Source organism: Pelobates fuscus, chromosome 8, assembly GCF_036172605.1.
Source record: "Pelobates fuscus isolate aPelFus1 chromosome 8, aPelFus1.pri, whole genome shotgun sequence".
NCBI classification, from domain to species: Eukaryota; Metazoa; Chordata; class Amphibia; order Anura; family Pelobatidae; genus Pelobates; species Pelobates fuscus.
The window spans coordinates 44,416,012-44,436,318 of record NC_086324.1 but is presented as its reverse complement, the minus strand read 5'-3'; the positions used below and the strand labels follow the sequence as shown (position 1 = coordinate 44,436,318).

Genomic DNA, 20,307 nt, shown 5'->3' with positions numbered 1-20,307 from the left:
AGAACGATAGAAATGAAAGAGAAATGGCTGAGAGAGGGCTATATGGGACAAAGAGAGAGCTGGGATTGACATAGCTTGGAGAAAGAGAGAGCTGGAGGAGAGAGGTAAAGAAAAGGCAGGGATATACACAGAGATAGCTGGAGAGAGAGCGCTGGGGAAAAGAGAGACAGCTCAGGAGGAGACAAAGAGGGAGCTGGAATACACAAATAGCGGATCTAATCACAAGGCTGGTAGAGAGAGAGAGATGGGGAAAGAAAGGGCTGTAGGGGACAAAGAGAGAGTTGGGCTGGACAGAGTTGTAAATGAGAGAGAGATATTACATGTTAATTGTATTATATTATAGAGAACTGTGTAATAAAAACTGATAAATTCCCTGTGGACAAGTCCCAAATCTTTGTATTTGTTTCAGTAAATTCGTTTTTCCACATTAAATGTGAGGTACATTTGTTCTTTCTAATGAAGGGACCGTCCTAGTCTCTATAAGGGTACAAGTAGGTGTGTCTAGTGTCTGATAATAAATATACCCTGACTGTGGGCACTGGGACCTTATTTAAGGCCCAGAGATTAGTCAGTGTCAGTGTTTCTTTGATGGTATTTAATTAGGGCATTTGCGTTTAATTGTGGAAGACTAACTTGTTATACTATGGCCCAGTTTTTATTGAAATGACCATCAAGAATATTATGTAAATATTTCACTATGTTTGGTTTTGTACCATGTTTGTATACAGTATATTATACTCTTTATTCAATAAACTCCGCATTGTAAAGGAATGAAATGGGAAATAAACTATTTAGACAAAGCCAGCTGATTTTAGTAAAATTCTCCAGATCAGTTCTAGTTGTATCTTGACTATGTTAGCCAAAATTTTGAGTTCGATTTACAGTTGGCTACAATTCTGTATTTAGTGTCAGAGCATCAAATAGCCAATCCCAACCTGAGCCAGTCTGGCTTTTAGCAGTCAAATGACCCAATAAAACATCAATATTCATTCCTTAACACAGTTTACATTGATCCTCTTCCTGCAATGAGAACCAGCCCTGTAAATAGCATTTAGCAATTAAATACCAGCAAATCTAACCTGTTTAGAGGGATCTAAAAGTAAAGACTTTCCACTTGGCAAGCTGTTAGCACTGCAATTAAAGAAACACACACTGCATATCTCTAACACACCATCTTCAACAAACAAATATATTAATTGGCAAACCAGCACACCAGATGTTTCATTCTGAGATTTGGTGAACATGGTGCTTGTTTTGATTACAATATGTAATCTGCTTGATATTAGGAGTCTCTAAGACACAGGGTATATTGTGTGCCCTTGTAATATTGAGGAGGTCGTTGTGTGTGCGGTTAGATGCTGGGAGAGGTAAAGAGCACACTGTGGTAACAGAATTACTCTAAGAAACAATGTAGCAAATGCTTTAACCCTTTATGCTTCTGGGAAAATATAGAGGAGCTCCATTATACTCTATGACGGGTACTGTGTTATTTGTATTGTTTTCTTTAAAATAAAATAAAAAATATGTAGAGAAATAATAAGGGCATTATGTATTATTATTTTTGGAATATTTTGTTTACTGCAAGCATTCAGTCCATACACCAGACACCCCCTCCTGTTTATGAATATATTCTGCAATACAGTCTAGCACCCATCAGTGTTGGAGTGGGGCACGGAGGGACATTTTATTTATTTTTTTAATTGTTGGAAATAGAAGTAATTGAGCTGAATGAGCAAATGTGGCAATAAATAAATGCAAATAACGCAGTTTTTGTACAAGCAGTGTATGTGTTGTGTCGTGGTTATTGTGTGTCAATGTATAGAACAGCACTGTGTATGTGGCCATCAATGCAATCCTCATCTGTTTGTCTGTCCTATTTATTTACATGTATTAATATTCCTGTCTTAGCAGACCAGGGACCGGGTTCTCTTTGTTTATGCTGCAGTGAATCCTTTTTTTTTTTTTTTTCATCTTCCCTCTCTCTTCTCTCCTTATCTTCATGTATTTATTTATTTAATTCTCTATCTTTCTTTCTCCACATCTCTCTCTCCCCATCTTTCTTTTATTTTCACTCTCCCATTCATTTTTTTCTCTTTCTTCCTTCATCCTCTTTCTTCCCCCTTTTCCCCAGTTCTCTTCCCAATTCCTTCTGTCCTTCTCGCTCACAGACTGTCTATTTCTCTATCATCCATTCCCTCTCTTCCTTACTATATCTCTCTATTTACTTCTCTCTCAATCCCTCCTTCACCACTTTGCTCTCTCCGTCTCCCATTTTCTCGCCCTGGGTTTATTTTGCTCAACACACAATATAACAAAGTGTTTATTATTTACACATATTATGCACCGTTAGTACATTTCCCATTTCCTAGCTAAGCCGACGCTTCCCTAACACAGTCAGTATGACCTTGATTATTTTATGTCACAGGCAAACATTGCAATCAACTGAGTAACATTTAATATTTGATAACATTGAAATGCGATAGCCTTTCTGTCCATCTCGGTCTGATACAAAGGGCTTCAATTTACTAGTCAGCATATTATATTGAGATCTCACCCATGCAGAAATATATATATTCACCCTGATAGAATATTGCAGCCCTCATACAATGTAGTATTTAAACTCACCTTCATCAATAAATACTCGAATTGTAACAATCGGAAATAGAATCTTTATTTACCTCCCCCATTCCCACCTTAGAATTTTACAAGGTCTGTTACATAAAGGTTTCTGTTAACATGTTGAATGCCAGTTGTAGAGAGAAAATATTAATCATATCAGCACTCATATAGTTGACCAAGTCTCATAAGGGCAGATTCATATTCTGTAGGCCATATGTTAGAAAGTAGATTGCAGAACACACAGGGCCAATTCACTGAACAGCAAACCGTGCTAGGGAAAAAAACACATTATCTGATAAATGTATCAGGTCTGATATTGTGTTTTAAGTTTTGTAATTTGATTCTTCTAGCAAGACAATTACGGCGGTTTATTTATTAATCATTACATCATTTTATTAACTAAACAGGAAATTCTAGTGAATGGCAAAGCGGATTGCAAAGCTTAGACTATCAAACCCAGGCTTTTACTGACTTGGAGAATTTTTCCTAAATCATCACCCTTTGCCTACATTTTGCCATCCCAGTTTTTTGTTTTTTTAATTCGCTAAAATGCACTGCTTAGTAAATAAGCACTAAGCTATGACGAGTTTAAAAAATCCTGTGCAAACTAGCCTCTTTAGAATTTAAAAAAAGAAAAACAAATAGAAATCCAGGAGAATGAGGGTTTCTTTTTCCCGATTTTGCTCTTTTCCCCCAAAAAAATTAAATATCGCCTCTGAAATCACAATAAGTCGCTGTTTAGTGTATAAACCAATTAAACATATCGCAATGCCCTTAAGACTGGAGTGGATGTCGCTTACATTATTATTATTATTATTATTATTTATTTAGAAATAATCCAAACATCATTTTACATTTCATTTTATTGGGACAATTCCCTGCTCTGCAGGGCCCCGTGTGATCACTCTGCAGTCTGGACTTAATTAAACAATAAACAGGTCGTTTGGTGGGTTTAATGCTTGTTTTAAAGTGGTCCCAGACAGTGTTTTGCTTTTTCTAAGAACATTAAAGGTCATATATTCACTCAACGGGATCTGGACGTCCTTTCATAGCCAAGTGTAGGAGTTATGTTATTTCGCCAAACAAACAGGAATGCGTAGGAAGATATCGCTTTCAATAGCAAATAATGAATTCTTAACTAAGAGCGGTTCATTTATCTCAACCTCCTTACATAGAACACATTGTAAGTAGCCGCCATCCCAGATCTAGCCAAATACCCCCCCCCCCCTAAAAAAAAAAAAAATAAACAACATTTTTTTTTTATTTACTTTTTTTTTATTATCATTATCAACCCTACATAATACTGTGGGGCTTTTACCCTGTAAACGAAATTTCATGGTTTCAAAAAAGCCCTTCTAACAACATATAATGTTAAAACTTTAAAACACCGGGCTCTCTTTGCTCTCTTTTATACATTTTTGATTGTCATTTTTTTTCTTAATTTTTGCTTTTTTTTGTAAAATTGGTAAGCTTTGAATTCCAAAAAAAAAATTTACATCTAATATACACACTTTCATTTTATCACAATGGAAGCCACACAAAACTAGAAAACAAGCAATTAAAAAAATAATAATAATGAAAAATGTTATTGCAAACAAATATATATCTGAAAAAAGACTCCTCACAGCTTTAAGGATGTTCTGAGATGTTGATTCATTGTGTATCTAATCTAGCACATGATATCTACATAGACATTGGTGTGTGCAATGGAGGCCTTGTGTACAATGGTGTGGCATCTATCTTGTGATGTGTGTGTAATTTCATTTTTTTTTTTATAGATACACTACAAGTCAGAAATCTTTTATTCTAAGTACTGCTGAAATGATACCAGACAATTAAAAAAGATAATAATGATAACTTTCCAAAATGTCAAATGCCCATTGTGAAAATACCACATTTTGTTTGTTTGATTAAATTACAATGTGCTGTCTCAATGAAACCTTACATAAACTACAAACAACAGTCACAGTAATAACTGCTCAAAACTAATCTCTCAACTATTTCAGACCAAAAAAAAAAGAGATAGTTGGAAATGTAGTCACAATGGACCTAAATCATTCTTCAAAGTTATGCAGAGTAAATTTTACAAGAATCCACATAAATACATTAAGACAATGATAAATAATCAATGCTACAAAAAATGTTTTTGTTTTGTTTTTTTTCTTCTGGATTTTTTTTTCCTCTTTTCTCTTGAAATAAATACATATCCCTTATTTCATTCCACTTTCAGCATTGCTACATAATTCATAAATTAACATCATCATCTTCACTGCCCATTTGGTACAAAAAAAGAAAACACTTTTTGCATGACCCTGGCTAATACTATTTATCTAGTAGACTTACCTTCAAGTACATCTTTAATAGATTTGTGCATTGGTTCGTAGTTTATTGCACTGTCATGCTAAAAATACTAAAATATTGTCTTTTTTTATTTTTCCTCATTGTCTTGTTGGGAGTTTCAAACAGGAATGAAGTTGGCCATAAATAAAATACCCCTTTAAACTGTTGGCACTCTCAGAGTAAGGTACATTAACAATTTCTTTCTGACCCAAAAAAAGTGAGGTAATTTAAAGAAGTACTTTTTTTTTTCCTTCCCTTCTTTCTGCCTGTATCTTCATCCAGCAGTTTTAGTTACAAATGCGTGAGTTTGGGAGCCTCCTGCATTCTGCCCTGAGTGGTATGATGGGAGGTGAGGTCTGTGTATGTGGGGTGAGGGTCACAGGGCCCATGGTGGTGATTGCCTGGGATCTGGGCAGCACAGCTGTAGTCCACACTGGCAGATGATGGGTGGGAGAGGTGTCCAACATTGAACATTGGACCAGAGGCTGGCATTGAATCAACAAAGTTCCCTCCAACATACACAGGGCTGCCCTGCAAATTGGGGTTGGCAAAGCCACTGTTACTCTGCATGCTGTGGTGGTCATACTCTGCCCCTGGGTACCTCTTTTGCTGAGGCAGACAACTGCTGAGAGGGGCAGTGTATGCTGCCAAGCCATACATGTTCTGCTGGGATTTAGCAAATGAAGTTGGTGATGGGGCATCATAGCTTAGGCTGTTGACTGTGGGCAGTTGGCTGGAGTAGCCCACATGGTTGGAGGCGCTCAGAGGTGGGCTGCGGTCTGGGGACTGGCCTGCTGGAGAGTGCATGATCCCCTTGGCTTTCTGGTCCTTCTTGTACTTCATCCTCCGGTTCTGGAACCAGATTTTGATCTGGCGTTCTGTGAGGTTTAGTAAGTTGGCCATCTCCACCCTGCGGGGCCGGCACAGGTAGCGGTTGAAGTGGAACTCTTTCTCCAGTTCGACCAGCTGGGCGCTAGTGTACGCGGTGCGGACTCTCTTTGAGGAAGGTCCAGTGGGACTCTTCTCCTCGCAGTTTTCTCCAGCTTGGGGAACAACAAAAACAAAAACAACAACAGCATTACATTCCTGGAATCATTACATTGATAAAAACAGCAACAACCTAACAAGAGTCAAAATAAATACAATGTATCTAAGTAAAACATTCTCAATGGAACTGGAACTATTAAAGTTGGTAACAGGCATTCTAACTACGTTATATCCCAAAGCATGTAAGGGGTTGCTTCTCTGACTAAGTTTCCCAGTTTGAAGAAATAGAAGGGGGCTTCAGATGGTTTGTTGATCTGCGTTAAAGGTTCAACTGGAGTAAAATTCCCTTAATGTTTAACCCTGTGCTTACCCGGCAGAGTGCATTGTATTATTTTTCACTCACAAGGTTAATCCTTTACAGGACACTTATTTTCTCTAAAAGTCCCCCCTCCTCCTACCCCTGACTCTCTATCCCCCTGTCTCCGGTTTCATCTGTTACTTCTATAGTAACAATAAAACAGAAATTATCATTTTATATTTATCATTGGTGTTCTACAAATATGTATGCATTTTGGGGTATTTGAGAGGTTCTAGCTAATAGTTGCATTTGGTATCCATGTTCATAGTGACTATAAAAAATGTTTTAAAAGCTCCTTCTAGGAAACTTTAAGCAAAAGCTCTGCTAGTTATTTCTATCCATGGTTAATGATTTACTTCCATGTGTTTCAGTGCTCTGATTGGAACTAAATGAAAGGATCCTCTAAATACAGAGTTATAGCAAAAATATAGGTCACAATAATAGAAATAAAGAAAGATACATCCCCATTTCACAAGAATTGCTGATTTTCAAACATCCATATTTTGAGCTAAATTTAAAGATGAATTTGTCAATTCCTTACAGCAAAATCAAGAAAAATAGATACCATCATGTCAAAATAGCATTTAAATGTGTTTAATGTTTACTATTATGTATCTGTTAAATAAACAACCAGTTGTGTAGAGTGGGGAACCGATTTGAAAAATTAAACCCTAGAAAGCAGTGTTAAAAATTATCCAGTTCTGCAATGTAATCACAAGATTTGTAACTGGCTGTTAAATGAATAAACTATAAACATATCATGATTTATATATTACCTACATCCCTGTGTGAGTTTGGGGGTCAGTCTGTGTATTTGAATATGTTATGCAGAAGGCTGTGTATGTATGTATATATATATATATATATATATATATATATATATATATATATATATATATATATATATATATATATATATGTATATGTATGTTTACAATTATATAAACAACGTATTTTGGGTACACTTGTATGCAAAGTGCAAAATGTTGTATGTATTCATATTGTGCATCATGTGTGTTTATGTTTGTATCCATGTGTGTGTTTGACTGTATTATGTATGCATTCTATGAGTTCTGTGTATGCATGCTGGTCTGCTTGCTTATTCAGCTTGTATATGTATACCACTATGTATTTCTAGGTATACAAACAAAAATAAGTGCAGCTGTGCTTTTAATCATTGTAGGTTTACAGAACATGGAAGAGGCCATATTTTTCCCAGACACCTTTGTTGAATCACGTGCTGCTTCTATACTGCTTTCTCTGTGACAATACAGCAGCAATAGCTCCTGAAACTGGATTTTGTATTCCTCAGAATTGTTACAATGACAAGTCCTACTACTCCTTCCCGATACCTCCTACCCTCCACCCCCACCATCATAATCTTAAATCCCACAAATTACCAAATCTCAGGACTCTGATCTCTAATGGAACCATTGGATACATTGTACTCTTATTTCCATGCACATTCTTCTTCCTCATGTGGAAATAATCGGTCTCTTCATAAACACAGGGCCTGTAATTATTTTTGGTCTTCATATGGTTCCAATATAGGTCAGAATTTTCAAAGCACATTCCCATTCTGGGCCCATTACTATAAGAGTATGTTGAACAGAGACATTAGACCTAACAAATTGCAGTTGGCTTAAATAGGTGAACAGTATCAATGGGAATTCCTTGTAATGTACTCTTTGAACCCTTGTCAGTAAGTGGTTAATTCTGACTAGGGCCCACAAAACAAATTTCCTGTTACAGACTCGAGTCATTTGGTTGTGTGGGGAGTATGTTTTACTGAAATCCCCACACATCCCCTGGATAAGGCCCTTCACTCACCCAAAGGATGGGGGATGTTGAGAACAAACCAGGGATTTGCAAGAGATCCCATTTAGCAATGAGAGGGTTAACCATAATGGAAAAATAATTCAATTTACCTGGAGGGGTGGCCACATTTTTCTGTTTGGAGTTTTGCCTCGATTCCTTCATCCATGGAAAAATTTGTTTACTCATAGTAGCTTGGGAGGTGCCTGATGAATTAGATTTGCCCTTCTTTTGAGTTGAGGTGTTGCCATGGCTAGGTGAGGAGGGGGGGAGAGATGGTGCTTGGTGGGGCTGGTCACTGATGCTGGGGGTCTGATTTGCATTCTGATTTGTTGATGTCCTCATGCAGCTGCCATTGAGATCACTGGGTTTCTGGGTCTGAGCTCTGATTGCAGATGGCTGGATTGAACAGGCCGAGCTGGGGTAATCATTCTCCAGAGCAGATTGGGAATAGGACTGGTGGTTTGAAGTGTAGCTGTAAGACTCTGGTTTGGCATAAGTATATCCCCCAAAAAGTCCTGAATTTTCATAATAAGCCGTTTTCTGCATCTTGGTTTCTCTGAATATTAGGGGTTTTGCACCCTTATCAATGAGCATTTACGTTTTTTCTTATTCCAATCAACCTAGAAAAAAAAATAAGCAAAAGCATAAAAATCAAACAGACCACCCACTTACCATCCCTAACAGTCATGTCCGGTAGATTTACTAAAATGTAAAACATCTCCAAGTTAAAATTCCAATGTTATTTTATTAAATTCCAGCTCAAAATTTAGATCCAATAAGATAACATTGGCATTGTGAACCATCCATTTTCTATTGATATTTTATCACTGATATAACTATGGATACCATGCTCAGGCCTGGATTTAGCACAGAATGAGAAATCAGTAATCACAAATTATTATTATTGTTGTTTTTGTTGTTATTATTTATAATTCTTATGGGATTTTAATTGGTCCTGTTTTACTGCTCAAAGGGATGACTCACCAGAACAGTGAGTTGTGACAATTTTAAAGCCCATTTGTAAAATTAAGGCCAATTCGTGCCAATCTGGGTGAAATATACAAATTTTATTCTCTGTTGAAATTGAGCTATTTTGGCCTACAATTGTCCACCTGGTTTTAAGCCCATCACAACTGCTTGTTTAATGGATATCTCCCCAGTTTAATAACAATGAGTTTTGGAAATACTATGCATGCTACAATATATGTATCAATATTACCAAAAACTGAGTGTTGCAGTTCAAATAAACATTGGCATTTAATATTAATATATTACATTATTTTTATTGTTATATTGTTGTTATTATATTTCAACCAGTTGTAAAACCTCCTCATTCAACTTATGATCAAACACAAAGCACTCTTCACTTCTACAGATGAAGATCTTTTTTTCTTTCCAAAATTTTTAAGCAACAAGGCTTGACATCTCAAGAAATCTGGATAAAGATTAACTCCCCCCTGGCCCCTACCCCTCTAGCTTGTGCAAGCTGTTTATGACTTGATGGATTGGGGGAACATTCAGAACTTGAAAAACTAGCAAAATAAAAGTCTATGTCTATTGTAAGCTAAAGTTTCCAGCTCACCCAGTTAAAATATAACTGCAACCATTCAAAATCTTTCTGTTTGATCCAATGGAGAAAAAAAACAGCTATGTCAGCTTTTGTGTAATGCAATTATTTGATGCTTTTATATGAGATTTTAGTTAAACCTGCATATGCTGGGTTTTCATAGCAAAAGCTATAAAATGCATGCAGTGTCAAAACCAGTTTGAATGGTAGCAGGCTTACTGATACACAGAAGATTTATTGTGATTTACAATTATTCAGGCAGCATATTTTATTTAATCTAATCAATCTGTAAATATAATAGGAGAAGTGCCCATGAAATTAACAATATTCTGCATCCAGAGTGCACTAAAATGGTTTGCTGTATAATCCTTTATTGATTTACTGCCTATTTGAATTTAAAGGTCTGCAGCCAAAATAATTCATTTTCTAACATTATAGATATTTTTTTCTTCTTTTTTGTTTTTAGTTATCATTAGTGTTCTATAAGAATTAAAAATCATTGTGGTGGGTATTTATGTGACTGCTTAGTGCCTTTTGTAAATATCTGATCCTTGTTAAAAATAAATGTATATATTTATCTTAATAAAATATGCATTCCTGTGGTTGTCAGCGTTTGAATGAAATATTTTGAATAATAAATGTGTTTCATTAATTAATGATGTATGTCTATTTGCAGTAACAATGTAAACACTGCACTGTGCAATGCATTGTAGTAAACAAATTCTATTAATGAACAAATGTTACTGTGTCATCATTTATCTCCTGTGAATTTTAAAAAGAGTGATATAAATTAAAGTGAAGCTCACTAGTGAATTATCTAAATTAGTGCAAGGCTTATCTGTTAAACACAGTTTACAGTCATTTGTGAGCTCCAGCCCCACATCCCAGAGACAATAAATATGTGGATATTAAAATTTCCCTCACACATGAAGTAGGATTTAGTATAAAACCACCCATAGCTCTAATTCTTTTCTAAAAAATCAACTGCTTGTGAACTTTGTCTGAACCTAAATAAGGAACAACGGGCCATAAATCACTTGGACAATGGTCAGGAGTTTGTAGTTCGTCTTTAAAACGCTTGGAACCACAAAATATTCTCAGACACTGCAATGTGGTTCTAGAATCAAGTAAACAAAAATATCATAAACAAATCTAGTTCATTGAGAAAATAAAATGTGCTACAAATCCTGGACCTACTGATAAAAAAAAGGATTTATATTTCATTTATTCTATGTGATGATAGAAATGTGTAGCTTGTGATCTGGGCTTCCTCCCCTCTGATAAATTAGCTACAGTTCCCTCCAGCACCACAGAGACCGAATATAGAAAAGCCTTTATTCTGCATGCAAAGGGGGTTTAAATCCTCAACTCTTTGTCATATATTAAACAGTTTAAAAATTAACATCCCTAAGCGAAATAAAATTTAGTACAGAGCCCAGATGGTCAACTTTTAATTTTTTAGATTGCTATTCCACGCTATGAGGTCGTTTAATTAATTCATTTTAAGATCAATACTAAACATGATACAAAGAAAAAAAAAATACAAGATGTAAAATCAAGTTGGCTACTGATTGTTAAGCAACCAAGGTCCACACACTGCATATCAATGCACCTGTCATTGTGGCATGGAGGTGAATTTATGACTGCTAGTTGTAGATGTAAACGCTTGAGTAGGGAATGGGGGGGAAAAAATCTCACAGACTTACAAGTTTCACTGAATGTAAAACAGTCGAAGCGTAGGAGGGAGATTGCCAAAAGAATCCCCTACTCCGCAAATTTTTCTCTTTTTAAAAGCCTGTTGAGCTGAAATATAAAAGCTACCCCGGGCAGTTGGCACATAGGATAGTCTCCTCTTTAGCAGGACAAGGGGAAAGTTCTCATGATTCCTTTGGATTATACAAAAATAATCATATTTACTAAAGGATGTTTCTTTATTTCGATGCTACTTGGATGCTACTTTTTTGGGATCTTTGGAACCAGGACAGGATATCATCACCTGCTTCTTGCCAAAAAAAAAAAATCTTCTTCAAACAAAGTTAATGGGGAAATTACACATTTTGGGTGGAAACACATCACTTTTGGGGAAATAGATGTGTTTTCTGGTCCAGATCTCCATGCAATGCTAAATGGGCCAAAGTTAAAAAGCCTGTTGATTGTTGGGCGTTTTTGTTGTTGCTACTAACTACGAATAAATATACCTGTTGTGTTGTATCAACTAGAGAACTCGACAAATGATACATGTGTGTCAACTGAACTGGGCGCTTACTAAGGTTTAATGTTTGATCTATGTTTGAGCTATGCATGCTTCACTCCAGTCTAACTGATGTGATATTAATAATATATATATATCCACTGAAATGTAGTTAGGGGGGTTGATTTCTTACATTATCTCCTGTTTGTCTGATTTTTCTTTGCTCTGTGTGATTTCTCATGCGATTTTGTAGGTTCATAATTCTTATAACATAATGTTTTTTTTTAACATAATGTTTAATATATTTTGGAAATAGGTGAGATGCCATTGTGATCTTTAGTAACTGTTGTCTTTAGTAGATTGTCTCCGGAAAACTCAATATAAGAATTGAATGCTTTTTAGATATTTAAAAAAAAAAAAATATATATATATATATATATATATATATATATATATATATATATTGTAAATATCTGTTTATTTTGGCATGGGGTTTTCCCATCTGGGTTAATTATTCACAAAACTTACCGTATATTAGGGTATATTATATTCTGCCCACGTTTTGTGCCTGTCTTTCTTCTGATAAAACACTAATTTATTCTTTCTGCTCCGGAATGAACAATAGCTGCAGGGAGGGGGGGGAAAACCAAGAAAATTATTTTATTTTATTATTTTTATCCATTTTAAAAATACATATATGACAACTTCCAAAAATGATACTACTTGAACTTTACATAATATATTCCACAAATAAAATGTAATAAGATTTTTGCATTAGAAAACATTTATATTAACCAAAATAGTTCTGTACCGGCATTCTTGGTATATTGAGAGCTGATGAGTGTAAACATTTGTTTTGCTATATTTTTGTTTTTTTATTTGATTATATTTTTTTAGCAAAAACGGTGTGCCCATATAAAAATATTGTTGGTTTTCTTAAGCATCATTTAAATAAGCATCTGATTATGAGTTCACAGACAGTTTTTACTATATGTAAAATTGTATTTATTTAGCAGTACACATATATCAAATCCTGAGTATTAAACCATCACTTGCCTAGCTAGCTACAGAAGCAATATACCAAGCACAACTTTGTGAAAATTGGGATAATTTCTTAATATAGCACATCAACCAAACCACATAACCTAAATAATGTACGTTATATTGATGATATATATGATGCATGTGTATATGTTTAATGTATACGCTTGTTTGGTTCCAAAGATACAAAATATAAATCCAAAACAAAGCAAAAACAAAAACACTACATAGATTATATAGTTAAAAACATACGAAGAAAAAAAATCTAAAACTGCCATTTTCTTCTCTATATTCACAACACCGACCAAAAAATTCGTTGACTAAGTCATTTTGAACAAGAGAAAGGAGAAACGCTAAAGAGAATCGCACAAAGGCAAGCCAGGCCGTCATAAAAGACAATATCTTGCTACCATAAGCTTTTCCAGTGACCTTTGCCTCTTTCAGCAATAACTCACCTCTTAATGAACAACCCAAGGAATAGTCTTCAGAAGCTCTTAAAACAAGACTGCTAACAACTTTCTACCAAATCCTCATTACCACAATCCATATTCGCCATGATGAAGTATTTTCCACTATTTGGGATTTGTTTTCCTCCTTTTTTGACAAATTGGAGTGTAAAGAGAGCAGGTTGATTTATACAATATCTCATGTAGAGTGTCCTTAGACCAGAATAAGTCCAATAACATCGTATATAATACATTGGTTATTCTCGTGGGCGTGCGTCAAATCTCAGACTATTTTTCCAGTTTAGATTGGAATTATGGTAACTAATTGTAACCAGATGAGAGCAAAATCGTTAGAGTGTCTTTTAATGCACTGAGAGGTGATGGCCATAAAGGTAGGTAACTTATTATCATCTGTTGCTAAGGTAAGCATTCTAATTTGTCTAATCTCCCAGGCGAAGTCCTTTCGAAGTTGAATTCGTCATCACCTTCGTTCTGAATACAGAATATAATATAGCAATACATTCCAAGTGAGACGTTCTCAATTAAGTAAAATCTGGTTATTTAGTCATAGTTAAAATATAAATTTTTCAATATTCTTTTAATGTTTGTGTTTTCTGTATTGCAAAAAAAAAACTGTCAATTTAAATAATAATTAAAAATCTGAGGGGTTTTTTTATCCGTTGTTGGATGCTAGAATTTAAAAAATAAAAGTGAGATTTAGATTCAATGGCATCAGTGCAGAGTGGTCGCCTGAAGTGGTCACTGGTGCTAGACTTCAGGAAGGAAAACACAGGACGTGGGTGGATGTTAATATGAAGGTCTGTAAAGGTGACTGCTACCCAGACAGACAACAGTTTGCAAGCAATGGAAAAGGCTGTTGGAAGACTCAACTGTCTTGTTCTTCTCAAACTCCGCTTTAAATAATGCACGAATGGATATCTCGGTATAAATTAATGGTGAAAACATATTTGCTTCCTACTAGACCCCAAGGGTGGAGGAAATAAAATCTCAAAATGCAAATATGGCTTTCTAGGCATGGTGGTATCTCACAGTAAAGGCCCAGGCCAGGAAACTGTGTCCAAAATATTCTCACTATGAAACATATTCTGTAAAATGTATGGACTAAGGGTTCTCTATCCAATCAATGCCCTCATGCTGTATCAAGGATTAGATGAAAAGAGAAATAAAGAGGCATTGTGTTTACGATAATAGTGTAATGTTTTACGATACATGTTTTGAGATATAAATAATGGCAAATGCTTAAAATGCGTGTTAGAATATTCTTCAATAACCAAGAAGAAATGCAGCCGAAACTACATAAATTATGCATTAAGCATCTGTTTTGTGTGTGATTTATATATATATATATATATATATATATATATATATATATATATAATGTATATAATTTTATATTTAATTTATTTATTTATATTTGTTTAAGAAGAACCTATAACTCACCATATGAATAATAGGATTGGATTTTAAATATATAATTGTAATTTTAACAATCATTCTTAACAAATGACACATATGTATACATAGACACAACAAAAACTCACCTACATCTACATGGAAATGACATTAACATTGCTGTAAAACCATAAAAAAAAATCAGGAAGCCGGGTCCAAATCCAACCTATGCCTATGACACTCCATAAATGATGTGATGTTCTAGCTCAGTGAGACAAACGAATATGTATATATATTTCACACTTATACCCATGCATATTTATACATATGTATAGGTGTGTGTGTGTGTGTGTGTGTGTGGCTCAGAAATTGCGTATGTAAATATGCATATGTAAATTCATATTAAAAAAATTGAAAAAAAAATCTAAAATAAATATATATATGTATATACACACATAAAACATACATTTGCATATGGTTTTGAATACAGAACAGTATTATGTTTGGCGAAATAAGTAAGAAACAACAAAGAATTGTATCCTGTAAAACACAAATATCTGGTTAAACGATTAAACATATTTGTGGTTTAATAATTAAAGCTTTATATGTGATTTTACATCTTTCTACCAAACTTTCAACATCTTCCCAACCTAAAAAAAAAAACCATAAATCTTACTACTATACGATCAGAGCACTAAACAAGTGTGCTGTACAAAGCGTTTGTCATGCAATCTCTTACCTGTATAACAATTTATCAGAAACCTGGCTCCTCAGTCTCTATAGCTGTGTCTGCAGCAAATATCCTTCACCCTTTGTCTGTGGACGATTGTGTCCTAACCCTGATCTTGCGTGTTTGCAGACATTGCTACCTGCTACAGCCCAGTATTCCCGATAGAATGGGTAAGGAGTCAGTCTCACCTACCAATAAAAGTCACAGCAACCAACTTCTCAAATTATTTGAAGGCAACTCTTTGCCACCATGTTGGCTAAATTAAGAGAATGGGTAGACTATGGGTTTAATTACACTGTATTTTCTATGTTTGGGTTGGTGATGTAATTTAAAGTCGCTTTTCAGTCCTATATAGAGGACCTGCCTTCAAATGTAAACATATTTGTTCACGTGATCTGTATACTTTGTTTCAATCCATCAGCTGTTTTTTTTTACCTTTACACTTCCAATCAAATCCAAATCTGTGCTCATTGCATTTTACCTGTTCTGGCTGCAATATATTCAAGCAATAATAGCGATAAACGACTTCTATAACAGCTCCCTCACATGACATCACAAAAAGCCTTACAGAGATCCATTGTTGTGTCTTCCTGTGTCACCTATGATGTTATACATCAACATATCCTAAATTATTCATACTGAGGAATCTTAATAACACTAGCTCCCAAACTCATCATCCCTGGATATCTGGGTCTCTGAGATGATTAACATGGTGATATCAATATTTCATATGATCTCTTACACTGTGAAATCTCGCCTGTTACATGTTTATTGTGTCCAAGATTTTCAATTCTAACAGAACAATAGATCGTATTTCAAAAGCATCCCCCATCACTTATAGATGTATTTTATTTTTTTTACAGGGGATAAAAATCAGCTCCAAAGAATAAAACTGCAGTCTCTCTTTTCATTAAGATTATCATCTCTCTGCACTATCTATATACAGAAATATTATATATAAAATAATATGTATATACAGCGATACAAATAAAATATCATTAAGCCTAATATGTGGTTTACAAAATCTATTCATCAATTTTAGATGTAGATATATATTCATTGTGATTAAATTATCTATCTCTCTATCTATCTTTTCCTCTCACACTATAAATCTATCCCTTTCTCTCTGATACATTCTTATTCATCTATCTAAATGAATCTAGCCAGCTAGCTAGCCATTTATATGTATCCATCATTAATGTTCTTTCTCCAAGATTTTAATCAGATAACGAATTACACAACGAATTGATCAATATGTTGCATCTGACTAGCAAAAAATAAATAAATAAATAAAAAAGATAAGTAACCAAACCATTGGCAACAGTTACATTCACAAGAAAAAATAAATGGAACATAACAAATCATCTCATAGAAGAAAGAAAAAAAAAAAAGAAATTAAAGGACAAAAATAGGTGATGGGTTTGTAGCCTGGTCGTGAGAATACGAGTTTCCTCGAATTTGTCCGAACTAAGGGATGGAATATCAGCTCAACCGCAGCATCTGACCATAGAGCCATAACATTTAAAGAGATTTACTGTGTTCCACTGGCCCCCAGCAGACACGCAGCCTTTCAGGAATTACTTACTATGATTTATAACAACTTGGGCCATTGTCAACTGATAAAATGTCCAGTGCTACAGCTAGGAAATGAATGTTAGAATTGCAGCCTCACTTTTTCTCATGTGCTCTCTTTTCTTGTGTTTTGTTTTGGTTTTTTTAAGAATTATTTGTAAATACAGTTTGTTTATTTTATCTTTTTTTTTTTTTTTACTATCCTGTCAATTCTGTTCTTTTTAATTCTATTTAAATACAACATAAAATTGATTCTATCTTACAATTAATAGTAAAATAACACGCTAATAAATAGCAATAAACAATTAAATAAATCATGCAAAAAAAAAAAAAAAGGATAAATATATATTTTTCTGTCAATAAAAAAACGTAGTTATGGCTTTCATAAGCGAAAAATGTTCCCCAACGTATACTTCTAGTAATAAAACAATAGTTTATAGATCTAAATAAATTGTAAATCAAAGAGAGCACTTGTCATCTTCAATTTATTACTAGATCTTTCAAAACATAACCCATTCTAAAATAAAAGTAATATAAATATTTTAATCTAAATAAATCGCCTGTTTGATTTTAACTCTCTCTATATATGTGTGTGCGCCAATAAAAGGTATATTATTTATACCGTTAAGCAGTCTCTGTTGGGGAATCTGAACAGATCAATCAGCAAATATCCATTTTGCCCGTTACAGATTGTTCCAAATGGTTTGTATAAACAGTTGTGTCCAGCTGAATATTATCCATTTTAAGCAATAGTAAATGACTATGGGAGAGTTAAAAGCACAATCGGATATCATTAGGTCTTGTTAATGCTTGCCAGGGGTAACATTTCAAATCCATTTTATACCCATTTTATTATGACGCAAGGAAGAATTTACGACCCAAGGTTGAAAAGAGTTCCATGGCCTATTCTCGGCGTTTTAAGAATAGGAATCAGATGCCTTGACAAGTCTGTATTGTTCCTAAGAAGATCCAGAGCGTCCTTTAACTCTGTGCCATTTGAGACCCCATACAATTCGCAGAAAATCCTTTTCAATTCCCTTTACTACACAAGCTACCCCTAAGCAGAAGCCAGGGACAGTTGCATACATCATCCTAATTTTCTTATAAATCCTTAGCATTCTGAAACAAAGGTCACTGAATCAACCCATGCCAACTTCTGACTACAGCAAGCAGGCAGCAAAGGATACAATTTGTCAAATATATGACAGCCACGTTCTATTAGAAATATCTCCAAGAAATAGAAAAGGGGGGAAAAATAAGACATACCTACCAAAAGATCTCTTTTCTTCCTCTATCAAAGAAGAGACAGTAGGAGAGTGGTATACAGAGTGCTCTCTTTGTATATAATATTCTAGGGATCTCTTCAGTTTTCAAGTCTGATAGACTCCTTTGCTTGGCAAATTAATGACGACGCCGTGTTTCTTAAGGGACGAGCTGAATTAATTATTTGGTGGATCACGTGGGTCAAGACTTGAAGAAACCTACACTTGGCATCATCCCTCCACTCAGATATTGAACATGTTAGAATCATTTCTAAATCACCCCTGTGCAGCCTCTGTGTGTGTGTATGTGTGTGAGTGTGTGTGTGTGTGTGTGTGTGTTTACAAAATCAATGGTGAGCCCCACAAGATGGCTGGATTGCTTTGAGGCTGTGCATTCAAAGATCCCGATTTACTGTACTGTACAGTGGAGCTGTTTGCTATTGACTCAGCCTTCCTTTCAATTCTTTTTCTTAACGACTAGTGGTGATATAATACACAGAATTTTATTGATGTATTGTTAGTAAGAAAAGGAGGGGCTTTTAGACAGCACAGAGACATTTCAGCTTCACACAGTGTATATATATATATATATATAAATATATAAATATAATACATATATTGAAAATAGAAGAATTTCACCCATCCTAACTTACTGCACTCTCCCCTGCTATGCTGTATAGCTGTGCAGTATGCTATGTGGGGCACTGGGACAAGTGCTCTAAACATTTTATTGTTCTGGGACCAAATTAATCATCAACAAATATTTGTAGCAATAAATTCTGAATCCTCACTGATCTATTTACATAAATGTGATGGGTAAAAAAGGTATCAGTATGAATATCTATCTATGAAAATGTATATCCCACCCATTCATGATTATATTATATATATATATATATATATATATATATATATATATATATATATATATTTACTTTTGGTGAGTTTGGGTAGAGGATTGAGTTGATTCTAATGTAAACTTTTCTAACCTGAGGTATCAGAATATGGTATAATAATGGAAATATTACACTTTTTAAAGAGAGGTGAATGGGAATTATCACTATATTCTAAGTAGGCACCCAGAAGCACATTGTTCTCAGATGCAATATGTAAATGTAGGTGGGGGGTTTGATGTAACACTTGAATTCTCATAGAATGACACACATCAAGGGGTACAGAGAGATTTCAGATCATTTTATTAATTCAGTAACAGAAAGAAAATACAAAGAAACTGCAGGCAACAAATATTCTAAACAGGCATTCCAGTCAATGGATCAACACAATGGTGAGGTTTACAGGGCAGAATATCCTTTAGAGTGTGAAAATATCTATAGCTATAGATCTATACCTATATTCCTATGTGGGTCTGTCTGTCTATAGACAATCTGTCTTTCTGTCTGTCTGTCTGTCTATTTTGTCTGTCTTGTCTGTCTGTCTGTCTGTGTTTGTCTGTACAGTACAATCTCACTAGCAAGATTGTGAATTTGGTCACTTTTTCATCCTCCACTATACTATGTACATGTATATATATATATATATATATATATATATATATATATATATATATAAACACACACACATACACACATACATATATATCAATATATAGAGATATAAATAGTTATATATTACACATAAATCAATATATAAAATGTGTGTGTGGTATCCCTCTCTATACACAAACAGACTCCACATATACATACATATGTGTGTGTACCAAGCCATAGCAATGCCTACACATTCATAAACACGCATACATGTAAGTACATGTGTGTGTTAATTTGTAGATGTGAATGTAAGTGAATATACACACAAACACATATAGATATGAGCCAGGGCTGTATGTAAAAAGGGTACCTTTCTGCATGTGAGCTTTCTTTTCCCTCCCCCTTATATTTTATAATTCTACCCATAACCAAATTGGAATTACAATTAAGTTATTGTATCTGTCTGACCATAACTG

General features: G+C 34.6%; 1 protein-coding gene across 5 annotated transcripts in view; it reads right to left on the bottom strand.

Moving 5' to 3' along the window:
* Positions 1 to 4,242: 4,242 nt before the first annotated feature.
* The window catches only part of HOXD3 (homeobox D3), a 42,679-nt gene continuing 26,614 nt past the window's right edge, over positions 4,243 to 20,307 (bottom strand). For 2 of the 5 annotated variants that reach the window (XM_063429766.1, XM_063429770.1), the window contains exons 3-5: positions 12,409 to 12,505; positions 8,233 to 8,742; positions 4,243 to 6,002 (exon numbers count right to left, since the gene is read on the bottom strand). In XM_063429766.1, the coding sequence (XP_063285836.1) occupies positions 5,251 to 6,002; positions 8,233 to 8,716 (1,236 nt within the window). In that variant the 5' untranslated portion in view covers positions 8,717 to 8,742; positions 12,409 to 12,505 and the 3' untranslated portion in view covers positions 4,243 to 5,250. Of the gene's footprint in view, positions 6,003 to 8,232; positions 8,743 to 12,408; positions 12,506 to 15,519; positions 15,705 to 18,348; positions 18,723 to 20,307 lie in introns of those variants that run through there. The other 3 variants (XM_063429769.1, XM_063429767.1, XM_063429768.1) reach the window with 3 other exon arrangements.